This window comes from Carcharodon carcharias, chromosome 18, assembly GCF_017639515.1.
Source record: "Carcharodon carcharias isolate sCarCar2 chromosome 18, sCarCar2.pri, whole genome shotgun sequence".
In the NCBI taxonomy this organism is placed as follows: domain Eukaryota; kingdom Metazoa; phylum Chordata; class Chondrichthyes; order Lamniformes; family Lamnidae; genus Carcharodon; species Carcharodon carcharias.
This window is the reverse complement of record NC_054484.1, coordinates 675452-699750: the sequence shown is the minus strand read 5'-3', so window position 1 is coordinate 699750 and position 24299 is coordinate 675452. Positions and strand designations below refer to the sequence as shown.

The 24299-nt window shown below is 52.7% G+C and overlaps 1 protein-coding gene across 1 annotated transcript in view; it reads right to left on the bottom strand.

Annotated features, from left to right (window-relative positions):
- Nucleotides 1-2931: 2931 nt before the first annotated feature.
- Nucleotides 2932-24299, bottom strand: part of trappc10 (trafficking protein particle complex subunit 10) — an 89179-nt gene continuing 67811 nt past the window's right edge. The window contains exons 16-23 of the mRNA XM_041211934.1: nucleotides 23008-23166; nucleotides 21423-21661; nucleotides 21114-21214; nucleotides 13206-13332; nucleotides 9622-9789; nucleotides 7373-7550; nucleotides 6206-6400; nucleotides 2932-4282 (exon numbers count right to left, since the gene is read on the bottom strand). Coding sequence (XP_041067868.1) covers nucleotides 4044-4282; nucleotides 6206-6400; nucleotides 7373-7550; nucleotides 9622-9789; nucleotides 13206-13332; nucleotides 21114-21214; nucleotides 21423-21661; nucleotides 23008-23166 — 1406 coding nt within the window. The 3' untranslated portion in view covers nucleotides 2932-4043. The remainder of the gene's footprint in view (nucleotides 4283-6205; nucleotides 6401-7372; nucleotides 7551-9621; nucleotides 9790-13205; nucleotides 13333-21113; nucleotides 21215-21422; nucleotides 21662-23007; nucleotides 23167-24299) is intronic.

Here is a 24299-nt window from a genome sequence, read left to right as displayed (position 1 = left end):
ACACCACTTGGAGGAAGCACTGAGGGTGGCAAGGGTGCAGAATGTTCTCTGGGTGGGAGACTTCAATGTCCATCACCAAAAGTGGCTCAGTAGCACCACCACAGACTGAGCTGGCTGAGTCCTAGACTGGGTCTGTAGCAGGTGGTGAGGGAACCAACAAGACGGAAAAACATACTTGACCTCATCCTCACCAACCTGCCTGTCACAGATGCATCTGTCCATGACAGTATCAGTAGGAGTGACCACCACACAGTCATTGTGGAGACGAAGTCCTGCCTTCACATTGAGGATACCCTCCATCGTGTTGTGTAGCGCTACCACCGTGCTAAATGGGTTAGATTTTGAACAGATCTAGCAATTCAAGACTGGGCATTCATGAGGTGCTGTGGGCCATCAGCAGCAGCAGAATTGTACTCAAACACAATCTGTAACCTCATGGCCCAGCATATCCCCCACTCTACCATTACCATCAAGCCAGGGGATCAACCCTGGTTCAATGAAGAGTGCAGGAGGGCATGCCAGGAGCAGCACCAGGAATACCTAAAAATGAGGTGTCAACACAGGATTACTTGCTGCCAAACAGCATAAGCAGCAAGTGATAGACAGGGCTAAGTGATCCCACAACCAATGGACCAGAGCTAAGCTCTGCAGTCCTGCCACCTCCAGTCGTGAATGGTGGTGGACAATTAAACAACTCACTGGAGGAGGAGGCTCCACAAATATCCCCATCCTCAATGATGGAGGAGCCCAGCACATCAGTGCAAAAGATAAGGCTGAAGCATTTGGCACTTCTGGCTAAAGATTGTAGCAAGTGGATGATCCTCTCGGCCTCCACCAGAGGTCCCCAGCATCACAGATGCCAGTTTTCAGCCAATTCAGTTCTGTTGAAGGGTCATGAGGACTCGAAACGTCAACTCTTCTCCGCCGATGCTGCCAGACCTGCTGAGTTTTTCCAGGTAATTCTGTTTTTGTTTTCAATTCACTCCACGTTAGTTGAAAAGGCTCTGGGCTCTGACAATATTCTGGCAACAGTACTGAAGACTTGTGCTCCAGAACCTGCCGCACCCCTAGCCAAGCTGTTCCAGTACAGCTACAACACTGGCATCTACCCAGCAATGTGGAAAATTGCCCAGGTATGTCCTGTACACAAAAAGCAAGACAAATCCAACCTGGCCAATTACCACCCCATCAGTCTACTCTCCATTATCAGTAAAGTAATGGAGGGGATCGTCAACAGTGCTATCAAGCGGCACTTGCTTAGCAATAACCTGCCCTGCTCACTGACGCTCAGTTTGGGTTCCGCCAGGGCCACTCAGCTACTGACTTCATTATAGCTTTGGTTCAAACATGGACAAAAGAGCTGAACTCCAGAGGTGAGAGTGACTGCCCTCGACATCAAGGCTGTGTTTGGAGTCATACCTAGCACAAAGGAAGACGGCTGTGGTTGTTGGAGGTCAATCATCTCAGCTCCAGGACATCAGTGCAGGAGTTCCTCAGGGTAGTGTCCTCGGCCCAACCATCTTCAGCTGCTTCATCAATGACCTTCCTTCCATCATAAGGTCAGAAGTGGGGATGTTTGCTGATGATTGCACAATGTTCAGTACCATTCGCAACTCCTCAGATACTGAAGCAGTCCATGTCCAAATGCAGCAAGACTTGGACAATATCCAGGCTTGGGCTAACAAGTGGTAAGTAACACTCATGCCACACAAGTGTCAGGCAATGACCATCGCCAACAAGAGAGAATCTAACCATCAGCCCTTGACATTCCATCTCCCACTATCAACATCCTGGGGGTTACCATTGACCAGAAACTGAACTGGACTAGCCATATAAACTCTGTGGCTACAAGAACAGGTCAGAGGCTAGGAATCCTGCGATGAGTAACTCAGCTCCTGATTCCCCAAAACCTGTCCACCATCTACAAGTCAGGAGTGTGATGGAATACTCTCCACTTGCTTGGATGAGTGCAGCTCTCACAACACCCAAGAAGCTTGACACCATCCAGGACAAAGCAGCCCCACTTGTTTGGCACCACAACCACAAACATTCACTCCCTCCACCACCGACGCACAGTAGTAGCGTGTGTACCATCTACAAGATGCACTGCAGAAACTCACGAAGGGTCCTTCAACAGCACCTTCCAAACCCACGACTGCTACCATCTAGAAGGACAAGGGCAGCAGATAGATGGGAACACCACCACCTGGAAGTTCCCCTCCAAATCACTCACCATCCTGACTTGGAAACCCACTGTCGCTGGGTCAAAATCCTGGAACTCCCTCTCTAACTGCACTGTGGGTGTACCTACACCACATGGACTGCAGCGGTTCAAGAAGGCAGCTCACCACCACCTTCTTAAGAGCAACTAGGGATGGGCAATAAATGCTGGCCCAGCCAGTGATGCCCACATCCTGTGAATGAATTTTTTAAAAATGCTGTTTTTCTCTAGGACAGATCCCTCTCACCACTTGCTCATTCTGGTCACTGAGAAAGTGCACGAGCTGGTTTCGCAACTCAGGCCCCAGGTCACAAAGTGAAAACAATGGCTCAAGGACGCCGCCCCGACTCTCCCAACCTCCGCCCCGACTCTCCCATCCTCCGCCCCGTCTCTCCCACCCTGCACCCCGTCTCTCCCACCCTGCACCCCGTCTCTCCCACCCTGCACCCCGTCTCTCCCACCCTGCACCCCGTCTCTCCCACCCTCCACGCCAACTCTCCCACCCTCCACGCCAACTCTCCCACCCTCCACGCCAACTCTCCCCTCCCACTCCAATTCTCCCACCCTCCCACTCCAATTCTCCCACCCTCCCACTCCATCTCACCAACCAACAGTTGACAGATTAAGGAGAAACCTCACTGGCTCTTCAAAGAGTTACTGAGCAGAAGGTTCATAAAGACACAAATCAGACACTCAATGCATCCAAGGTGTTGAGGATGTCAATTTTTATGATGTTTCTAGAATGCTGACAGTTTACTGAACATCCAGCATTTGCACTCTGTAATGACTAACACAAGGCTGAGATTGACAGGGGTAACAAAGCCGCGAGATTATCACTTTATTTATTGTGAATACTGAACTCCCGGGGGTAGAAATGTAGATCGATACCCCCTGACCTGACTCTCAGCCCCTCAGTCTTTGGGGAATTGCATTGAAATTGAGCTGTGGGGGGGGGGTGGGTGGTGGGTGTGGAGTTTGGGGCGGGGGTGGGTGATGTCTCAGGTGCCTGGTGAACTTGCCCCCACTGAGGTGTTCCAGCCTTGGTTAATGCAAGCTGTCCCAGAAACCCACTCACACCAACACAAATTTCAAAACCTTATATTAATCTTTCTCTCTATATATATATATATTTATATAATTAAACCTGGATGAAAAATTAAGGATTATGTAAATAAATAAAGAATTATTCATTCAACCACAGTCTGGATCTAAATCATTTCAATCAAAAACAATCAGGAAAGGAGAATAATCACTGAGGTGTGGTCAGTGGTGAGAGAGTCCTGTCAGAGGGTGGCTCTGTGCATCCCACACAGTTTGGCAGGTTCACTCTGACACTGGCACTGCTTTGAGGTGCAGCCTCGCCAAGAGAATCAGAGAACCAGGAGCTGATATCACATGGAGTGTGCACAGAGTCACCCCTAATCCCTGAATATCAGGATATGTACAGCTGGAGTCCAGGGACAGTGCAGGTTTTGTTGGGGTGTGTGAGGGGCTGAACAGCTCCTGTAAATCCTGCTCTTAGAAAGTGACTTTTATATCAAATCACATCATTTCTTTCTCATTGAAAGAGAGTCACTAATTTTTCGGTGTAATTAATACAAAGACAGAACATAATTACAACACCACTCACACAGCAACTCACTGTACAGTAACATTTACAGAGAGTGACAGTCAAAGTCACGTTATGTTAGTGCACTGTCATGTCACGAATCACTGTCATGTAATGTCCCAAAGCTCTGACTTCACGTTACATTACAGAGCATCATCACATCACAGAACACTCACATAACGCTACAGAGCACAGTCAAATCATTGATTGCAGTCACGTCACATTAATCTCCAACATGTGGTCATCCTGACTGGGAATAACAAGAATCTGCATGCTGGCACTGGTGTTGAAGACTTGCCCAGTTGAGAATGGTAACAAGCGCGGCATCGGCACACCCTTGTGCTCACTACTGCCTGAGGAATGGGTACTTCCCCTGCTCCGCAAACTGCTGCTTTCTACCTGGTCATCAAGGTTCCTGTCCAAGGACAAACTGTCGTTCTCAATCCAACTATCTGCAGGAAGCAGAGACAGACAATCAGACAATCATCACCACAGAGAGTGCCAATGGAGGGAAAAACACCAGTCCAGATATCACCCGAACCCAAACCCACCAGTACCCCAGTGTTATACAGTGACAGACCTGTCCCCAACAGTACTGTACCACAGTGTTATACAGTGACAGACCCGTCCCCACCAGTACTGTACCCCAGTGTTATACACTGACAGACCTGTCCCCAACAGTACTGTACCACAGTGTTATACAGTGACAGACCTGTCCCCAACAGTACTGTACCCCAGTGTTATAGTGACAGACCCGTCCCCACCAGTACTGTACCCCAGTGTTATACAGTGACAGACCCGTCCCCACCAGTACTGTACCCCAGTGTTATACAGTGACAGACCCGTCCACACCAGTACTGTACCCCAGTGTTATACAGTGACAGACCTGTCCCCACCAGTACTGTACCCCAGTGTTATACAGTGACAGACCTGTGTCCACCAGTACTGTACCCCAGTGTTATACAGTGACAGACCTGTGTCCACCAGTACTGTACCCCAGTGTTATACAGTGACAGACCTGCGTCCACCAGTACTGTACCCCAGTGTTATACAGTGACAGACCTGTCCCCACCAGTACTGTACCCCAGTGTTATACAGTGACAGACCTGTGTCCACCAGTACTCTACTCCAAAGGCTGGTGGACTGTATCCCAGCCACTGTCCATAACAGGCAAGATACAGACTATATCCAACCAGCCCGTGTTTGCACAACTGCAAACTCAGTGTCTGACATTGGATGTGATTCTATGATTGGACAACATTTGCTAAATAATCCTCACTGTGCTAAGAATTACACTGACAACCAATTTCAGATTGTCATTTGGGCTCAGGATGTGGTTCATTTGCATGTGCTGGAAGCTACATGTATTAACACACGGGGCCCTGTTCTTTGCAGACAGAAAGAATATGTACACGTCATTGTGTCTGTTTCAGCTAAACAAAATAAGGAACAGCCATTTGCTGGTTCATTCCTCAGGGCAATGCTTTGACCTGGTTTAAGATTTCAAACAATGCTTGGGAGTTAACTGTCAGTCACCATTAACTGATGCATTCTCCATGGCGACGCCTTTACCAATCAGAGTCCACTTGCCCACCAATCAGAACTCTCTTCTCATATAGTATAAGTTGTTGCTTCCCCTGACATTGGTATTCTGATGAGTGCAAGATGAAAATCTTCAACAAAATGTCTTTTTCCAGCAATACTCAAGCTCTGTACTACCAAACGACTATTTACTCTGAACTTCTTGCCATAAATCTCAGTATTCCATCAGGTTTTAATCTGAGCATTACCACCTGAAATACTGTTTTTAAGTTCTGATCAATCTGGCCCCGAAAGCCACATCCAGATCAGCCATGATCTTACTGAATGGGGGAACAGGCTTGAGGGGCCGACCCCTGCTCTGAATTCTCATGATCTTCTGTTCCAAATCTCTCTGCTCTTCCACATCACCCAACATTTTCTCCGCGCAAAGTATAATTATTACTTTTTATAAAAATCTACCACCTCACCCGTAATGAGTTCCATCCAACATTTATCCCCATTCCAGCTACTTTTTAAGAATTTCCTGCCACTTCCTGTGGGTCTCAGGAATTATTTACGCTGTTTCCTTTAGTTTTTTGTTTCTAATTTGGTCCCCGTTCGCTCCGAGTCCAGTTCCTAATCAGCAGTGTACACAGTGACCAGATCCAGGAGTCAATCCTGATTGACACAGTCACCCACTCACCCTCAAACACTGACCTTCTCTCTTGATGGCCAATTCATTCTCCTCTAACCAGCTTTTTAAACCAACTTGTTACCCTCCACACCCTTGCTCCTCTCTCGTAGTCTCCTGTGGGGATCCTTGATCCTTAAAGGTCCATTCCTCAATCTCTTACCCGTGTCCATTTGTCCGGATGGGCTGGGCTGGAAGGGGAGATACTTGAAGAGTCTAACATCAGGAAATGGGAGGAATCCAGCAAACAGAGGCATCACTTCCATGTGAACTTTGTGGGTGGCACGTGCAGAAACTGGCATGGAGATAACTCCGGAGCTCTTACCACACACGGCCCAGTTACTGCTGTTGTCAACAACTGCAAAAGGAAAAAACATTTCAAAGCTCTACACAGCTGAAGATAGTAACCGCAGGACTCAGGGACCAGGTCATATACAATCTTAACCCAAATCATTTAGAAGCAATATTTCTGTTGCAGACCTTGTAGCATCAGGTAACAGAGAATGTTTCACTTCATGTACGGTGTCAACATCAGCTAGATCACTCTACACGGTCCCCATCAAACACTCCCAGGACAGGTACAACACGGGGTTAGATACAGAGTAAAGCTCCCTCTACACTGTCCCCATCAAACACTCCCAGGACAGGTACAGCACAGGGTTAGATACAGAGTAAAGCTCTCTCTACACTGTCCCCATCAAACACTCCCAGGACAGGTACAGCATGGGGTTAGATACAGAGTAAAGTTTTTTTTGGAAGGGTGGGCGTCGATGTCTCAGTGTGAGTAAGGAAAAGGAAGTGAATTATAAGACGAGAATGTTAAATATAAGAGCAGGAAGAGGTAATGTAGCATCTCAAGGTCTCAATGCCAAACTCCCACATCAACCTCACTGTCCCAATCAATCCCTTGATTCCTTTCGAGTCCAAATATATATTAATCTCTGTGTTGAGCATGGTCAGCGATGGAACTTCCTGAGTTCTCTGTGATTGAGAATTCCATAGATTCACCATCTCAGTCCTTATTGATCAGCCAATTATTCGAGACTGTGACCATCTCTAGACTCTCCAGCCAGCACATACACCTGTCAGTGAGGTCAACTGTCATTCTTATAAATGCCAGAGAATCTATGCTCAATCCACCCAATGATAAATTAGAGGTTTTAAGTGAATTGAAGAGGCACCAAGTTCAGTCCTATCAATCGTTCAGACACTGACTGACACATGGAGCCATTATCCTGTAAACACTGCAGCTTATGGGTTAAAATCAGGTGCAGCTGAAAACACAGACTTTCTGAGAGTGCATCGAGCTGTGCCACAAGAAACACCGTACCTTCATACATCAGCTTCGTGGTACAATACCCATCGCACTCCACTAAAGCTTCATCCTTATCCACCTCGGTGATGTCAGACAGACGCACAATCGACACTTCCAGGTTGCACAGGGTTCCCATTTTACACATCTCAGCTCCAAGGGGAGGGAATATTTCAGCTTTAACATCATATAGGGTCTGAGGAGAGAGAGCAGGATTACAGCACAGTACAGGGTCAGGAGGCAGGATTACAGCACAGTACAGGGTCAGGAGGCAGGGTTACTGTACAGTACAGGGTCAGGGGGCAGGGTTACTGTATAGTACAGGGTCAGGAGGCAGGGTTACTGTACAGTACAGGGTCAGGGGGCAGGATTACAGCACAGTACAGGGTCAGGAGGCAGGGTTACTGTACAGTACAGGGTCATGGGGGCAGGGTTACTGTACAGTACAGGGTCAGGAGGCAGGGTTACTGTACAGTACAGGGTCAGGGGTAGGATTACAGCACAGTACAGGGTCAGGGGGCAGGGTTACTGTACAGTACAGGGTCAGGGGGCAGGATTACAGCAGAGTACAGGCTCAGGAGGCAGGGTTACTGTACAGTACAGGGTCGGGGGCAGGGTTACTGTACAGTACAGGGTCAGGGGGCAGGATTACAGCAGAGTACAGGCTCAGGAGGCAGGGTTACTGTACAGTACAGGGTCAGGCGGCAGGGTTACTGTATAGTACAGGCTCAGGAGGCAGGGTTACTGTACAGTACAGGGTCAGGGGGCAGGATTACAGCACAGTACAGGGTCAGGAGGCAGGGTTACTGTACAGTACAGGGTCAGGGGGCAGGATTACAGCAGAGTACAGGCTCAGGAGGCAGGGTTACTGTACAGTACAGGCTCAGGAGGCAGGGTTACAGCACAGTACAGGGTCAGGGGGCAGGGTTACTGTACAGTACAGGCTCAGGAGGCACGGTTACTGTACAGTACAGGGTCAGGGGGCAGGATTACAGCACAGTACAGGGTCAGGAGGCAGGATTACAGCACAGTACAGGGTCAGGGGGCAGGATTACAGCACAGTACAGGGTCAGGAGGCAGGGTTACTGTACAGTACAGGGTCAGGGGGCAGGGTTACTGTACAGTACAGGGTCAGGGGGCAGGGTTACTGTACAGTACAGGGTCAGGGGGCAGGATTACAGCACAGTACAGGGTCATGGGGGCAGGATTACAGCACAGTACAGGGTCAGGAGGCAGGGTTACTGTACAGTACAGGGTCAGGGGGCAGGATTACAGCACAGTACAGAGTCAGAAGGCAGGGTTACTGTACAGTACAGGGTCAGGAGGCAGGGTTACTCTACAGTACAGGGTCAGGAGGCAGGATTACAGCACAGTACAGGGTCAGGAGGCAGGGTTACTGTACAGTACAGGGTCAGGGGGCAGGGTTACTGTACAGTACAGGGTCAGGGGGCAGGGTTACAGCATAGTGCAGGGTCAGGGGGCAGGGTTACTGTACAGTACAGGGTCAGGGGGCAGGGTTACTGTACAGTACAGGGTCAGGGGGCAGGATTACAGCACAGTACAGGGTCAGGGGGCAGGGTTACTGTACAGTACAGGGTCAGGGGGCAGGATTACAGCACAGTACAGGGTCAGGGGGCAGGGTTACTGTACAGTACAGGGTCATGGGGGCAGGGTTACTGTACAGTACAGGGTCATGGGGGCAGGGTTACTGTACAGTACAGGGTCAGGGGGCAGGGTTACTGTACAGTACAGGGTCAGGGGGCAGGGTTACAGCATAGTGCAGGGTCAGGTGGCAGGGTTATTGTACAGTACAAGGTGAGGGGAGAGACAGGCGCATTACATACACTGGTGCTTCATTGTCGCTGGGTCAGAATCCTGGAACTCCCTCCCTAACAGCACTGTGGGTGTACCTACACCACATGGACTGCAGCCGTTCAAGAAGGCAGCTCACCACCACCTTCTCAAGGGCAACTAGGGATGGGCAATAAATGCTGGCCCAGCCAGCGACACCCACATCTCATGAATGAATAAAAAACATACATTGTAAATAGTTAGCAAAGAGCAAGCCAGTGTAATTGGAGCAAAGGAATCCTCCAAACACAGAGAGAAGCACTGGGAAAATCTGAAATATTGTCAAGAGCACTAAGAAACTCGGCAGTTCCTGTGAAGAATTGAGACAATGTTAATGGTGACCTACCCAGATCCACAAGATCCTGTGGCTTCATTCCTTACCACCTGGAGACCCAGGATCTGCAACTTCAACTTACACAGAAATTGTCCAGTTTGAGCTCGTAGGTAAATGGTTTCATCGATCCAAGTTCCTGGCCTGGCAGTGGTGTGAAGTCCACACTGAATTGGCAATGCACAGAGGCCCTTGGTTCCTGGCTCCACTTGAACTCCCACAGGAAGAAGGTGACTTGCTTGCTGTACATGTGCTGAGGCAATAAAACAGAGCACATGTAGATCCCATCCAACAAGACCACATGGCCAATGTTAATCTCTCCCTGTTTAAATGTAATATCTCCAAATTTGCAGATGACAAAAAGCTGGGTGGGAGGGTGAGCTGTGAGGAGGATGCAGAGATGCTTCAGTGTGATTTGGACAAGCTGTGTGAGAGGACAAATGCGTGGCAGATGCAGTATAATGTGGATATATGTGAGGTTATCCATTTTGGTAGCAAAAACAGGAAGGCAGATTCTTATCTGAATGGCTATAAGTTGAGAGAGGAGAATGTGCAATGAGACCTGGGTGTCCTTGTACACCAGTCGCTGACGGTAAGCGGACAGGTGCAGCAGGCGGTAAAGAAGGCAAATGGTATGTTGGTCTTCATAGCGAGAGGATTCGAGTACAGGAGCAGAGATGTCTTGCTGCAATTATACAGGGCCTTGGTGAGACCACAGCTGGAATACTGTGTGCAGTTTTGGTCTCCTTATCTGAGGAAGGATGTTCTTGCTATAGAGGGAGTGCAGCGAAGATTTACCAGACTGATTCCTGGGATGGCGGGACTGACATATGAGGAGAGATTGAGTCGATTAGGATTATATTCACTGGAGTTCAGAAGAATGAGGGGGGATCTCATAGAAACCTATAAAATTCTAACAGGACTAGACAGGGTAGATGCAGGAAGGATGTTCCCGATGGTGGGGGAGTCCAGAAACAGGGGTCACAGTCTGAGGATACGGGGTAGACCATTTAGGACTGAGATGAGGAGAAATTTCTTCACCCAGAGAGTGGTGAGGCTGTGGAATTCACTACCACAGAAAGTAGTTGAGACCAAAACATTGTATGTTTTCAAGAAGGGGTTAGATATAGCCCTTGGGGTGAAAGGGATCAAAGGGTATGGGGAGAAAGCGGGAGCAGGCTATTGAGTTGGATGATCAGCCATGATCATAATGAATGGTGGAGCAGACTCGAAGGGCCTCCTCCTGCTCCTAGTTTCTATGTCCATCCCCATATCCCTAAATTGTCTTAGAGGTTAAAAATCTATCAATCTCAGTCTGGAATACCCTCAATGACTGAGCATTCCACTGAATCACAACCCTCTCAATGAAGAAACTTCCCCTCAACCTTGGATGAAGGGACTGAAGGAATGGTGGCTAAATTTGCTGATGACACACAAAGGTAGGAAAGTAAATTGTGAAGAGGACATAAGGAGGGTACAATGGGCAAAGTTCTGGCAAATGGAGTATAATGTGGGCAAATATGGAATTGTCCATTTTGGCAGGAAGAATAAAAAAGAAGCTCGTTATCTAAATGGTGAGAGATTGCTGAGCTCTGAGATTCAGAGGGAGCTGAGTGTCCTGGTGCATGAATCACAAAAAGGTTAGAATGCAGGTACAGCAGGTAATTAGGAAAGCTAATAGAATGTTATCATTTATTGTGAGGGGAATTGAGTACAAAAGTAGGCAGGTCATGCTTCAGTTGTCCAGGGCATTAGTGAGACCACATCTGGAGTATTATGTACAGCACTGGTCTCCTTATTTCAAGAAAGACGTAAATGCATTAGAAGCAGTTCAGAGAAGGTTTATTAAACTAATACCTGGAATGGGTGGGCTGTCTTATGAGGAAAGGTTGGAGAGGTTAGGCTTGTATCCACTGGAGTTTAGAAGAGTGAGAGGGGACTTAACTGAAACCTTTATGATCCTGAGGGATCTTGACAGGGTGGATGTGGGGAGGATGTTTCCTCTTGTGGGAGAATCTAGAACTAGGGGTCACCCATTTAAGACAGAGATGAGGAGATTTTTTTTCTCTCAGAGGTTAGTGAGTCTTTGGAATTCTCTTCCTCAAAAGGCGGTGGAAGCAGAGTCTTTGAATATTTAGGGCCGGGGTAGATAGATTCTTGATTAACAAGGGGGTGAAAGGTTATCGGCAGGAATGTGGGGTTGAGGTTACAGTCAGATCAGACATGATCTTATTGAGTGGGAGAGCAGGGTTGGTGTGCCAAGCGGCCAACTCCTGCTCTAATTTATATCTTTGTATCTCAGTCCTAAAAGGCAGACCCCTTACCCTGAGACTGAGATGCTCCACCTGCAGCCAGTGGAAACAGCCTCTCAGCATTGAGCTTCTCCAGACTTTTACATGATAGGCCCCTTCTCTCCAGCGGGGATTGTGATTGGTCCCTTCTCCCCAGCGTGGATTGTGATAGGTCCCTTCTCCCCAGCGGGGATTGTGATTGGTCCCTTTTCCCCAGCGGGGATTGTGATTGGTCCCTTCTCCCCAGCAGGGATTGTGATAGGTCCCTTCTCCACAGCGGGGATTGTGATAGGCCCCTTCTCCCGAGCGAGGATTGTGATTGGTCCCTTCTCCCCAGCGGGGATTGTGATAGGCCCCTTCTCCCGAGCGAGGATTGTGATTGGTCCCTTCTCCCCAGGGGGGATTGTGATTGGTCCCTTCTCCCCAGCGGGGATTGTGATTGGTCCCTTTTCCCCAGCGGGGATTGTGATAGGCCCCTTCTCCCCAGCGGGGATTGTGATTGATCCCTTCTCCCCAGCAGGGATTGTGATAGGTCCCTTCTCCACAGCGGGGATTGTGATAGGCCCCTTCTCCCGAGCGAGGATTGTGATTGGTCCCTTCTCCCCAGCGGGGATTGTGATAGGCCCCTTCTCCCGAGCGAGGATTGTGATTGGTCCCTTCTCCCCAGGGGGGATTGTGATTGGTCCCTTCTCCCCAGCGGGGATTGTGATTGGTCCCTTCTCCCCAGGGGGGATTGTGATTGGTCCCTTCTCCCCAGCGGGGATTGTGATTGATCCCTTCTCCCCAGCGGGGATTATGCCAAAGATCTGGAGAGTGAAAACTTTTACGTCTCTCATCAAGGAACGGGATAAATGATGACTTGAGCAGATGGTGGCTTTAATGGCAAAGTTACTGGACCAGCAAACCAGAGGCTGAGGCTAATGGTCTAGGGACATGGGTCCAAATCGCACCACACCAGCTGGTGGAAGTTAAATTTAATGAATTAATCTGGAATTAAAAGCAAGCACGAAGCAATCACCGATTACAGTAAACACCTATCTGGTCCTTTAGGGAAGGAAATCTGCTGTCCTTACCTGGTCTGGCCTACATGAGACTCCAGACCCACAGCAATGAGGGTGACTCTGAAATGGCCGAGCAAGTCATTCAGTTCAAGGGCAATTAGGGATGGGCAATAAATACTGGCCTTGCTATTGACACCCACATATCATGAAATGCTCATTACAGCCCTCTAACAGTCTTGGGACCATCCCACTGACCATCAAACAATGAGAATCAGGAACCCACTGGCGAGAGGAAGCAGGTGAGGGAGATGGGAACAAGAGTGTCTCAGTCGCAGTTGGAGAAGGAAATCTTGTTAAACAGCCCATAGGAACCTTACCTGCTGTTTGAGGGAATTCATTGACACAAAGCTTAGCTCCGAGCTATTGGAAACTTTCACCAACTGAGGATCAAACAAGAGGAAATCAATGTCTGACAGGTTGCGGACACACACCTGCAGGTACTTCCTGCCGGACAGAGGAAAGATAGAGAAACTCAATAACCAGTACAGAACCACGGAATGGATCATCAAACAATCAGCACATCCAGTAATACAAAATAGATTATGCCAGAGAGGGAGAGAGGGCGAGAGAAGGGGAGAGAGGGCGAGAGCGAGAGAAGGGGAGAGAGGGCGAGAGCGAGAGAAGGGGAGAGAGGGCGAGAGCGAGAGAAGGGGAGAGAGGGCGAGAGCGAGAGAAGGGGAGAGAGGGCGAGAGCGACAGAAGGGGAGAGAGGGCGAGAGAGAGCGAGAGCGAGAGAAGGGGAGAGAGGGCGAGTGAGAGAAGGGGGAGAGAGGGCGAGAGCGAGAGAAGGGGAGAGAGGGCGAGAGCGAGAGAAGGGGAGAGAGGGCGAGAGCGAGAGAAGGGGAGAGAGGGCGAGAGCGAGAGAAGGGGAGAGAGGGCAAGAGCGAGAGAAGGGGAGAGAGGGCGAGAGCGAGAGAAGGGGAGAGAGGGCGAGAGAGAGCGAGAGCGAGAGAAGGGGAGAGAGGGCGAGTGAGAGAAGGGGAGAGAGGGCGAGAGCGAGAGAAGGGGAGAGAGGGCGAGAGCGAGAGAAGGGGAGAGAGGGCGAGAGCGAGAGAAGGGGAGAGAGGGCGAGAGCGAGAGAAGGGGAGAGAGGGCGAGAGCGAGAGAAGGGGAGAGAGGGCGAGAGCGAGAGAAGGGGAGAGAGGGCGAGAGCAAGAGAAGGGGAAAGAGGGCGAGAGCGAGAGAAGGGGAGAGAGGGCGAGAGCGAGAGAAGGGGAGAGAGGGCGAGAGCGAGAGAAGGGGAGAGAGGGCGAGAGCGAGAGAAGGGGAGAGAGGGCGAGAGCGAGAGAAGGGGAGAGAGGGCGAGAGCGAGAGAAGGGGAGAGAGGGCGAGAGCGAGAGAAGGGGAGAGAGGGCGAGAGCGAGAGAAGGGGAGAGAGGGCGAGAGCAAGAGAAGGGGAGAGAGGGCGAGAGCGAGAGAAGGGGAGAGAGGGCGAGAGCGAGAGAAGGGGAGAGACGGCGAGAGCAAGTGAAGGGGAGAGAGGGCGAGAGCGAGAGAAGGGGAGAGAATGAGAGAGCGAGAGAAGGGGAGAGAGGGAGAGAGGGCGAGAGAAGGGGAGAGAGGGCGAGAGCGAGAAAAGGGATGAGAGGGCGAGAGCGAGAGAAGGGGAGAGAGGGCGAGAGCGAGAGAAGGGGAGAGAATGAGAGAGCGAGAGAAGGGGAGAGAGGGCGAGAGCGAGAGAAGGGGAGAGAATGAGAGAGCGAGAGAAGGGGAATGAAAGAGCGAGAGAAGGGGAGAGAGGGCGAGAGAGAGAGAAGTGGACAGAGGGCAAGAGAGAGGGCGAGAGCAAGAGAAGGGGAGAGAGGGTGAGAGCGAGAGAAGGGGAGAGAGGGCGAGAGCGAGAGAAGGGGAGAGAGGGCGAGAGCGAGAGAAGGGGAGAGACGGCGAGAGCAAGAGAAGGGGAGAGAGGGCGAGAGCGAGAGAAGGGGAGAGAGGGCGAGAGCGAGAGAAAGGGAGAGAGGGCGAGAGCGAGAGAAGGGGAGAGAGGGCGAGAGCGAGAGAAGGGGAGAGAGGGAGAGAGCGAGAGAAGGGGAGAGAGGGCGAGAGCGAGAGAAGAGGAGAGAATGAGAGAGCGAGAGAAGGGGAGAGAGGGCGAGAGCGAGAGAAGGGGAGAGAATGAGAGAGTGAGAGAAGAGGAGAGAATGAGAGAGCGAGAGAAGGGGAGAGAGGGCGAGAGCGAGAGAAGGGGAGAGAGGGCGAGAGCGAGAGAAGAGGAGAGAATGAGAGAGCGAGAGAAGGGGAGAGAGGGCGAGAGCGAGAGAAGGGGAGAGAGTGCGAGAGCAAGAGAAGGGGAGAGAGGGAGAGAGCGAGAGAAGGGGAGAGAGGGCGAGAGCGAGAGAAGGGGTGAGAGGGCGAGAGAGAGGGATGGGGTGAGAGGGCGAGAGCGAGAGAAGGGGAGAGAGGGCAAGAGAGAAAGCGAGAGAAAGAGAAGGGGAGAGAGGGCGAGAGAGAGCGAGAGCGAGAGAAGGGGAGAGAGGGCGAGTGAGAGAAGGGGAGAGAGGGCGAGAGCGAGAGAAGGGGAGAGAGGGCGAGAAGAAGAGAAGGGGAGAGAGGGCGAGAGCGAGAGAAGGGGAGAGAGGGCGAGAGCGAGAGAAGGGGAGAGAGGGCGAGAGCGAGAGAAGGGGAGAGAGGGCGAGAGCGAGAGAAGGGGAGAGAGGGCGAGAGCGAGAGAAGGGGAGAGAGGGCGAGAGCGAGAGAAGGGGAGAGAGGGCGAGAGCGAGAGAAGGGGAGAGAGGGCGAGAGCGAGAGAAGGGGAGAGACGGCGAGAGCAAGAGAAGGGGAGAGAGGGCGAGAGCGAGAGAAGGGGAGAGAATGAGAGAGCGAGAGAAGGGGAGAGAGGGAGAGAGGGCGAGAGAAGGGGAGAGAGGGCGAGAGCGAGAGAAGGGGAGAGAGGGCGAGAGCGAGAGAAGGGGAGAGAGGGCGAGAGCGAGAAAAGGGATGAGAGGGCGAGAGCGAGAGAAGGGGAGAGAGGGCGAGAGCGAGAGAAGGGGAGAGAATGAGAGAGCGAGAGAAGGGGAGAGAGGGCGAGAGCGAGAGAAGGGGAGAGAATGAGAGAGCGAGAGAAGGGGAATGAAAGAGCGAGAGAAGGGGAGAGAGGGCGAGAGAGAGAGAAGTGGACAGAGGGCAAGAGAGAGGGCGAGAGCGAGAGAAGGGGAGAGAGGGCGAGAGCGAGAGAAGGGGAGAGAGGGCGAGAGCGAGAGAAGGGGAGAGAGGGCGAGAGCGAGAGAAGGGGAGAGACGGCGAGAGCAAGAGAAGGGGAGAGAGGGCGAGAGGGAGAGAAGGGGAGAGAGGGCGAGAGCGAGAGAAAGGGAGAGAGGGCGAGAGCGAGAGAAGAGGAGAGAGGGCGAGAGCGAGAGAAGGGGAGAAAGGGCGAGAGCGAGAGAAGGGGAGAGAGGGCGAGAGCGAGAGAAGGGGAGAGAATGAGAGAGTGAGAGAAGGGGAGAGAAGGAGAGAGCGAGAGAAGGGCAGAGAGGGCGAGAGCGAGAGAAGGGGAGAGAGGGCGAGAGCGAGAGAAGAGGAGAGAGGGCGAGAGCGAGAGAAGGGGAGAGAGGGCGAGAGAGAGGGCGGGCGAGAGAGGGGGAGAGAGGGCGAGAGAAGGGGAGAGAGGGCGAGAGCGAGAGAAGGGGAGAGAGGGCGAAAGCGAGAGAAGGGGAGAGAGGGCGAGAGAGAGAAGGGGAGAGAGGGCGAGAGCGAGAGAAGGGGAGAGAGGGCGAAAGCGAGAGAAGGGGAGAGAGGGCGAGATTGAGAGAAGGGGAGAGAGGGCGAGAGCGAGAGAAGGGGAGAGAGGGCGAGAGTGAGAGAAGGGATGAGAGGGCGAGCGAGAGAAGGGGAGAGAGGGCGAGGGCGAGAGAAGGGGAGAGAGGGCGAGATTGAGAGAAGGGGAGAGAGGGCGAGATTGAGAGAAGGGGAGAGAGGGCGAGAGCGAGAGAAGGGGAGAGAGGGCGAGATTGAGAGAAGGGGAGAGAGGGCGAGATTGAGAGAAGGGGAGAGAGGGCGAGAGCGAGAGAAGGGGAGAGAGAGGCGAGCGAGAGAAGGGGAGAGAGGGCGAGATTGAGAGAAGGGGAGAGAGGGCGAGAGCGAGAGAAGGGGAGGGCGAGAGCGAGAGAAGGGGAGAGAGGGCGAGAGCGAGGGAAGCGGTGAGTGGGCGAGAGAGAGGGCGAGGGCGAGAGCAAGAGCAGGGGAGAGGGGGCGAGAGCGAGAGAGGGCGAGAGCGAGAGAAGGGGAGAGAGGGTGAGAGGGATGGAAGGGGTGAGAGGGCGAGAGCGAGAGAAGGGGAGAGAGGGCGAGAGCGAGAGAAGGGGAGAGACGGCGAGAGCAAGAGAAGGGGAGAGAGGGCGAGAGCGAGAGAAGGGGAGAGAATGAGAGAGCGAGAGAAGGGGAGAGAGGGAGAGAGGGCGAGAGAAGGGGAGAGAGGGCGAGAGCGAGAGAAGGGGAGAGAGGGCGAGAGCGAGAGAAGGGGAGAGAGGGCGAGAGCGAGAAAAGGGATGAGAGGGCGAGAGCGAGAGAAGGGGAGAGAGGGCGAGAGCGAGAGAAGGGGAGAGACTGAGAGAGCGAGAGAAGGGGAGAGAGGGCGAGAGCGAGAGAAGGGGAGAGAATGAGAGAGCGAGAGAAGGGGAATGAAAGAGCGAGAGAAGGGGAGAGAGGGCGAGAGAGAGAGAAGGGATGAGAGGGCGAGAGCGAGAGAAGGGGAGAGAGGGCGAGAGCGAGAGAAGGGGAGAGAATGAGAGAGCGAGAGAAGGGGAGAGAGGGCGAGAGCGAGAGAAGGGGAGAGAATGAGAGAGCGAGAGAAGGGGAATGAAAGAGCGAGAGAAGGGGAGAGAGGGCGAGAGAGAGAGAAGTGGACAGAGGGCAAGAGAGAGGGCGAGAGCGAGAGTAGGGGAGAGAGGGCGAGAGCGAGAGAAGGGGAGAGAGGGCGAGAGCGAGAGAAGTGGAGAGAGGGCGAGAGCGAGAGAAGGGGAGAGACGGCGAGAGCAAGAGAAGGGGAGAGAGGGCGAGAGGGAGAGAAGGGGAGAGAGGGCGAGAGCGAGAGAAAGGGAGAGAGGGCGAGAGCGAGAGAAGAGGAGAGAGGGCGAGAGCGAGAGAAGGGGAGAAAGGGCGAGAGCGAGAGAAGGGGAGAGAGGGCGAGAGCGAGAGAAGGGGAGAGAATGAGAGAGTGAGAGAAGGGGAGAGAAGGAGAGAGCGAGAGAAGGGGAGAGAGGGCGAGAGCGAGAGAAGGGGAGAGAATGAGAGAGTGAGAGAAGGGGAGAGAAGGAGAGAGCGAGAGAAGGGGAGAGAGGGCGAGAGCGAGAGAAGGGGAGAGAATGAGAGAGGGCGAGAGAGAGGGCGGGCGAGAGAGGGGGAGAGAGGGCGAGAGAAGGGGAGAGAGGGCGAGAGCGAGAGAAGGGGATAGAGGGCAAAAGCGAGAGAAGGGGAGAGAGGGCGAGAGAGAGAAGGGGAGAGAGGGCGAGAGCGAGAGAAGGAGAGAGAGGGCGAGATTGAGAGAAGGGGAGAGAGGGCGAGAGAGAGAAGGGGAGAGAGGGCGAGAGCGAGAGAAGGGGAGAGAGGGCGAGATTGAGAGAAGGGGAGAGAGGGCGAAAGCGAGAGAAGGGGAGAGAGGGCGAGATTGAGAGAAGGGGAGAGAGGGCGAGAGCGAGAGAAGGGGAGAGAGGGCGAGAGCGAGAGAAGGGATGAGAGGGCGAGCGAGAGAAGGGGAGAGAGGGCGAGGGCGAGAGCAAGAGCAGGGGAGAGAGGGCGAGAGCGAGAGAAGGGGAGAGAGGGCGAGCGAGAGAAGGGGAGAGAGGGCGAAATTGAGAGAAGGGGAGAGAGGGCGAGAGCGAGAGAAGGGGAGAGAGGGCGAGATTGAGAGAAGGGGAGAGAGGGCGAGATTGAGAGAAGGGATGAGAGGGCGAGAGCGAGAGAAGGGGAGAGAGGGCGAGAGCGAGAGAAGGGGAGAGAGGGCGAGATTGAGAGAAGGGGAGAGAGGGCGAGATTGAGAGAAGGGGAGAGAGGGCGAGAGCGAGAGAAGGGGAGAGAGAGGCGAGCGAGAGAAGGGGAGAGAGGGCGAGATTGAGAGAAGGGGAGAGAGGGCGAGAGCGAGAGAAGGGGAGGGCGAGAGCGAGAGAAGGGGAGAGAGGGCGAGAGCGAGGGAAGCGGTGAGTGGGCGAGAGAGAGGGCGAGGGCGAGAGCAAGAGCAGGGGAGAGAGGGCGAGAGCGAGAGAAGGGGAGAGAGGGTGAGAGAGATGGAAGGGGTGAGAGGGCGAGAGTGAGACAAGGGGAGAGAGGGTGAGAGCGAGAGAAGGGGAGAGAGGGTGAGAGAGATGGAAGGGGTGAGAGGGCGAGAGTGAGACAAGGGGAGAGAGGGTGAGAGCGAGGGAAGGGGAGAGAGGGCGAGAGAGAGGGCGAGAGCAAAGGAAGGGGTGAGAGGGTGAGTGCGAGAGAAGGGGTGAGAGGGCGGGCAAGCGAGAGAAGAGGAGAGAGGGCGAGAGGAGGTGGGCGAGAGGGGGCGGGCGAGAGGGGGCGGGCGAGAGGGGGCGGGCGAGAGGGGGCGGGCGAGAGGGGGGCGGGCAGGAGAGAGGGAAAAGAGGAGAGAGGGGGAAAGAATTAGGGACAGGCACAATCGCAGTTACAATCTCTTCCCATTCCCATTCCCCTCCCATTCCCATTCCCCTCCCATTCCCCTCCCATTCCCCTCCCATTCCCATTCCCCTCCCATTCCCATTCCTGCTCCCATTCCCCTCCCATTCCCCTCCCATTCCCATTCCCCTCCCATTCCCATTCCTGCTCCCATTCCCCTCCCATTCCCCTCCCATTCCCATTCCCCTCCCATTCCCATTCCTGCTCCCATTCCCCTCCCATTCCCATTCCCCTCCCATTCCCATTCCCATTCCCATTCCCCTCCCATTCCCATTCCCCTCCCATTCCTGCTCCCATTCCCCTCCCATTCCCATTCCCCTCCCATTCCCATTCCTGCTCCCATTCCCCTCCCATTCCCCTCCCATTCCCATTCCCCTCCCATTCCCCTCCCATTCCCCTCCCATTCCCATTCCCCTCCCATTCCCATTCCCCTCCCATTCCCCTCCCATTCCCATTCCCCTCCCATTCCTGCTCCCATTCCCCTCCCATTCCCATTCCCCTCCCATTCCCATTCCTGCTCCCATTCCCCTCCCATTCCCCTCCCATTCCCATTCCCCTCCCATTCCCCTCCCATTCCCCTCCCATTCCCATTCCCCTCCCATTCCCATTCCCCTCCCATTCCCCTCCCATTCCCCTCCCATTCCCATTCCCCTCCCATTCCCATTCCTGCTCCCATTCCCCTCCCATTCCCCTCCCATTCCCATTCCCCTCCCATTCCCATTCCCCTCCCATTCCCCTCCCATTCCCCTCCCATTCCCATTCCCCTCCCATTCCCATTCCTGCTCCCATTCCCCTCCCATTCCCCTCCCATTCCCATTCCCCTCCCATTCCCCTCCCATTCCCATTCCCCTCCCATTCCCCTCCCATTCCCATTCCCCTCCCATTCCCATTCCCCTCCCATTCCCATTCCCCTCCCATTCCCCTCCCATTCCCATTCCCCTCCCATTCCCATTCCTGCTCCCATTCCCCTCCCATTCCCCTCCCATTCCCATTCCCCTCCCATTCCCATTCCTGCTCCCATTCCCCTCCCATTCCCATTCCCCTCCCATTCCCATTCCTGCTCCCATTCCCCTCCCATTCCCCTCCCATTCCCCTCCCATTCCCATTCCCCTCCCATTCCCCTCCCATTCCCATTCCCCTCCCATTCCCCTCCCATTCCCATTCCCCTCCCATTCCCCTCCCATTCCCATTCCCCTCCCATTCCCATTCCCCTCCCATTCCCCTCCCATTCCCCTCCCATTCCCATTCCCCTCCCATTCCCATTCCCCTCCCATTCCCCTCCCATTCCCCTCCCATTCCCCTCCCATTCCCATTCCCCTCCCATTCCCATTCCTGCTCCCATTCCCCTCCCATTCCCCTCCCATTCCCATTCCCCTCCCATTCCCATTCCTGCTCCCATTCCCCTCCCATTCCCATTCCCCTCCCATTCCCATTCCTGCTCCCATTCCCCTCCCATTCCCGCTCCAGTCCCACTTCTCTCCAGTTCCCTGTTCCTGTACCCGTCCCATTCCCCGTTTCCTGATGACACTGAATTCCACAGTTTGTAACAACTCCTGTTCTGTCTGTAAGAACTGGTGAGAGAGATGGAAAGTCCAGTTAGGAAGCAGCTTTACCTTCGACCCGATGATAGGAGCAAGTGTTTGGCGTTGAAGGGTATATTGAAGGTCAGGGAGATGAGCGTGGAATAAATAGACCAGGGACAGTCGATGGAAATCTGCTTATATAAAAAAAAGCAGTTATTAAACACAACAGCATCTGAAGGACAGAGCTCAGTACACCTCACCGACACACAGCAGCCCCCCACCCACCACCCCCTCCGATACAGCACACTGACACAGTGATCCCCCTTCCTCCAACACAGCCATCACGGTCCCTCTCTCTGCCCTCACACTCCCCTCAACAATGCAGCACTCTGACTGCACCTTCTGTTCGATGGAAGTCATACAGGGGATGTCCAGTTTGGTTTTCTCGTGAGCTTTGCGAATTGCCTTTAAGTCGGTGCTGGGCCTCTCCGAATCTGGAGCAGTTGGCAGTGTGGACGGCATGTGACAGATAACATGAAGTTCAAACTCGATCTGGTGATAATCAGCAGCCTGTGGCAGGGTGATGCTGGTGATCTTTCCAGATGACTGAATGGCTAAGGGAGCCTCAGAGATTTTGTCTATTTGAAAAGAACACATCAGTTGTTTTAAAATTAAATTAAAAAGACCTTTGTTATAAACTAGCAGTGTTGTGCTGAAGGCAGGGGAACCTACTGCCCCACTGTTCAACACACAGTTCAGATCGTTAATACAGTCAAATATCCTTTATCCAAATTTCCAAAAACCCAACAGACCCTCGGGAAGTTCGTGACCCAGGCTGACACAATCCTTGCCGACCTTATCCTACTTTTCTAGCCATTTTATTTACTTTAGACTATACCTAGCCAAAGATTCAGCTGCTGTAATGTAAGCTGAATGTTGTAATATAATTGCCCCAGGCCAATTGTACATACACCCTGAAAGACAAAAACATTGGAAACTGAAACACAATCAGCCCCAAGAATTTCAGATTAGGGATGCTCAACCCGTACTACATTCCTGCATTCCCAGGACAGGTACAGCACGGGGTTAGATACAGAGTAAAGCTCCCTCCACACTGTCCCCATCAAACACTCCCAGGACAGGTACAGCACGGGGTTAGATACAGAGTAAATCTCCCTCTACACTGTCCCCATCTAACACTCCCAGGACAGGTACAGCACGGGGTTAGATACAGAGTAAAGCTCCCTCTACAATGTCCCCATCAAACACTCCCAGGACAGGTACAGCACAGGGTTAGATACAGAGTAAAGCTCCCTCTACACTGTCCCCATCTAACACTCCCAGGACAGGTACAGCACGGGGTTAGATACAGAGTAAAGTTCCCTCTACACTGTCCCCATCAAACACTCCCAGGACAGGTACAGCACAGGGTTAGATAGAGTAAATCTCCCTCTACACTGTCCCCATCTAACACTCCCAGGACAGGTACAGCACGGGGTTAGATACAGAGTAAACTCCCTCTACACTGACCCCATCAAACACTCCCAGGACAGGTACAGCACGGGGTTAGATACAGAGTAAAGCTCCCTCTACACTGTCCCCATCTAACACTCCCAGGACAGGTACAGCACGGGGTTAGATACAGAGTAAAGCTCCCTCTACACCATCCCCATCAAACACTCCCAGGGCAGGGACAGCATGGGGACAGTGTAAAGTGATGCTTTAAAATTTTGCACTTCTCATGTTCTTGAAGTGACTTCAGTTATTTTATATCTCTTTATTCCCCATTATTACTAAAAGGGCAGAGCCCAACGGAAGCTGATTCAGGCCAGTTCCCTATCGGGAGCAGATAGACAATTTCCATGAGTTGTCTGTTAGGCAGCAGCAGCCATTGGTGAGAGGAGTGGAACTCAGTCTGTCCAGGCTCTCCATCCCTGTCCCAAATGGCTCCATCTCATGGCTGCTCAGTATGTGAGTGACTCACCTCCGCCGTTGGTGGACACAGTGGCAGTGCTGCTTGCCGAATGTAGAATTGGCAGAGTGTCAGTGATGCTCAGTTGCAGTGCGTCTCCAGTCTTCACTGTGTAATGTCCTGTCTGAATGGTGAACTTCACTGGCTGAGAAATACCTGCCAGGAGGCTGTCTGAATAAAATAGACAGACACAAATTGTCACGTGGCACAGTGCACTCTACTCTACGTCACTGACAGAATGCTACACTGTCAGAGGGTCAGTACTGAGGGAGTGCTGCACTGTCAGAGGGTCAGTACTGAGGGAGTGCTGCACTGTCAGAGGGTCGGTACTGAGGGAGTGCTGCACTGTCGGAGGGTCAGTACTGAGGGAATGCTGCACTGTCAGAGGGTCATTACTGAGGGAGCGCTGCATTGTCAGAGGGTCAGTACTGAGGGAGTGCTGCACTGTCGGATGGTCAGTACTGAGGGAGTGCTGCACTGTCGGAGGGTCAGTACTGAGGGAGCGCTGCATCGTCAGAGAGTCAGTACTGAGAGAGTGCCTCGCTGTCGGAGGGTTAGTGCTAAGGAAGCGCCGCACTGTCAGAGGGAAACTGAGTCAAACTTAGATCCGTTACTCTCGGTCTCTTCATCTAAGTCATTAATATAGATAGTAAGTAGCTGAGCCCCTAGCACTGATCCTTGTGGCACTCCACTATTCAGTGCCTGCCAACTTGAGAAAGCTTCACTTATGCTCACTCTCTGCTTTCTGTTAACCAATCCTCTATCCATACTAATATATTACCCCCAGCTCCATGAGTCTTAATCTTGCCAATTAACCTTTAGTGTGGCACCTTATCAAAAGCCTTTTGGAAATCCAGGTATACTACATCTAGTGGTTCCTCTTTATCTACCTCACTAGTTACATCCCCAAAATCCCTAATAAGTTTGTCAAACAGGATTTCCCCTTAGTAAAACAATGTTGAGATGGTCTAATCATACCTTGCTTTTCTGAGTGCACTGTTAAAACTTCTTTCATATTGCTGAAAAAAGACACGCTATCTAAGCTTTTCATCCTGCACTCATCAGCACAGATTGCAAGATTACCAACAGTAAAGGAAACAACAATTTATACTACATGAGAAGAGAGTGCTGATTGGTTGGCAAGTGGACTCTGATTGTTAAGGGCATTGCCATGGAGAATGCAGTAGGGACCAGTTAACTGCCCAGCGTTGTTCAAATTCAAACTAAGCAGGTCGACTCTGACCGGTCAAGACATTGCCATGGGGAATGAACCAGGGAATGGCTGTATCCCAAGGTTTTGTTTA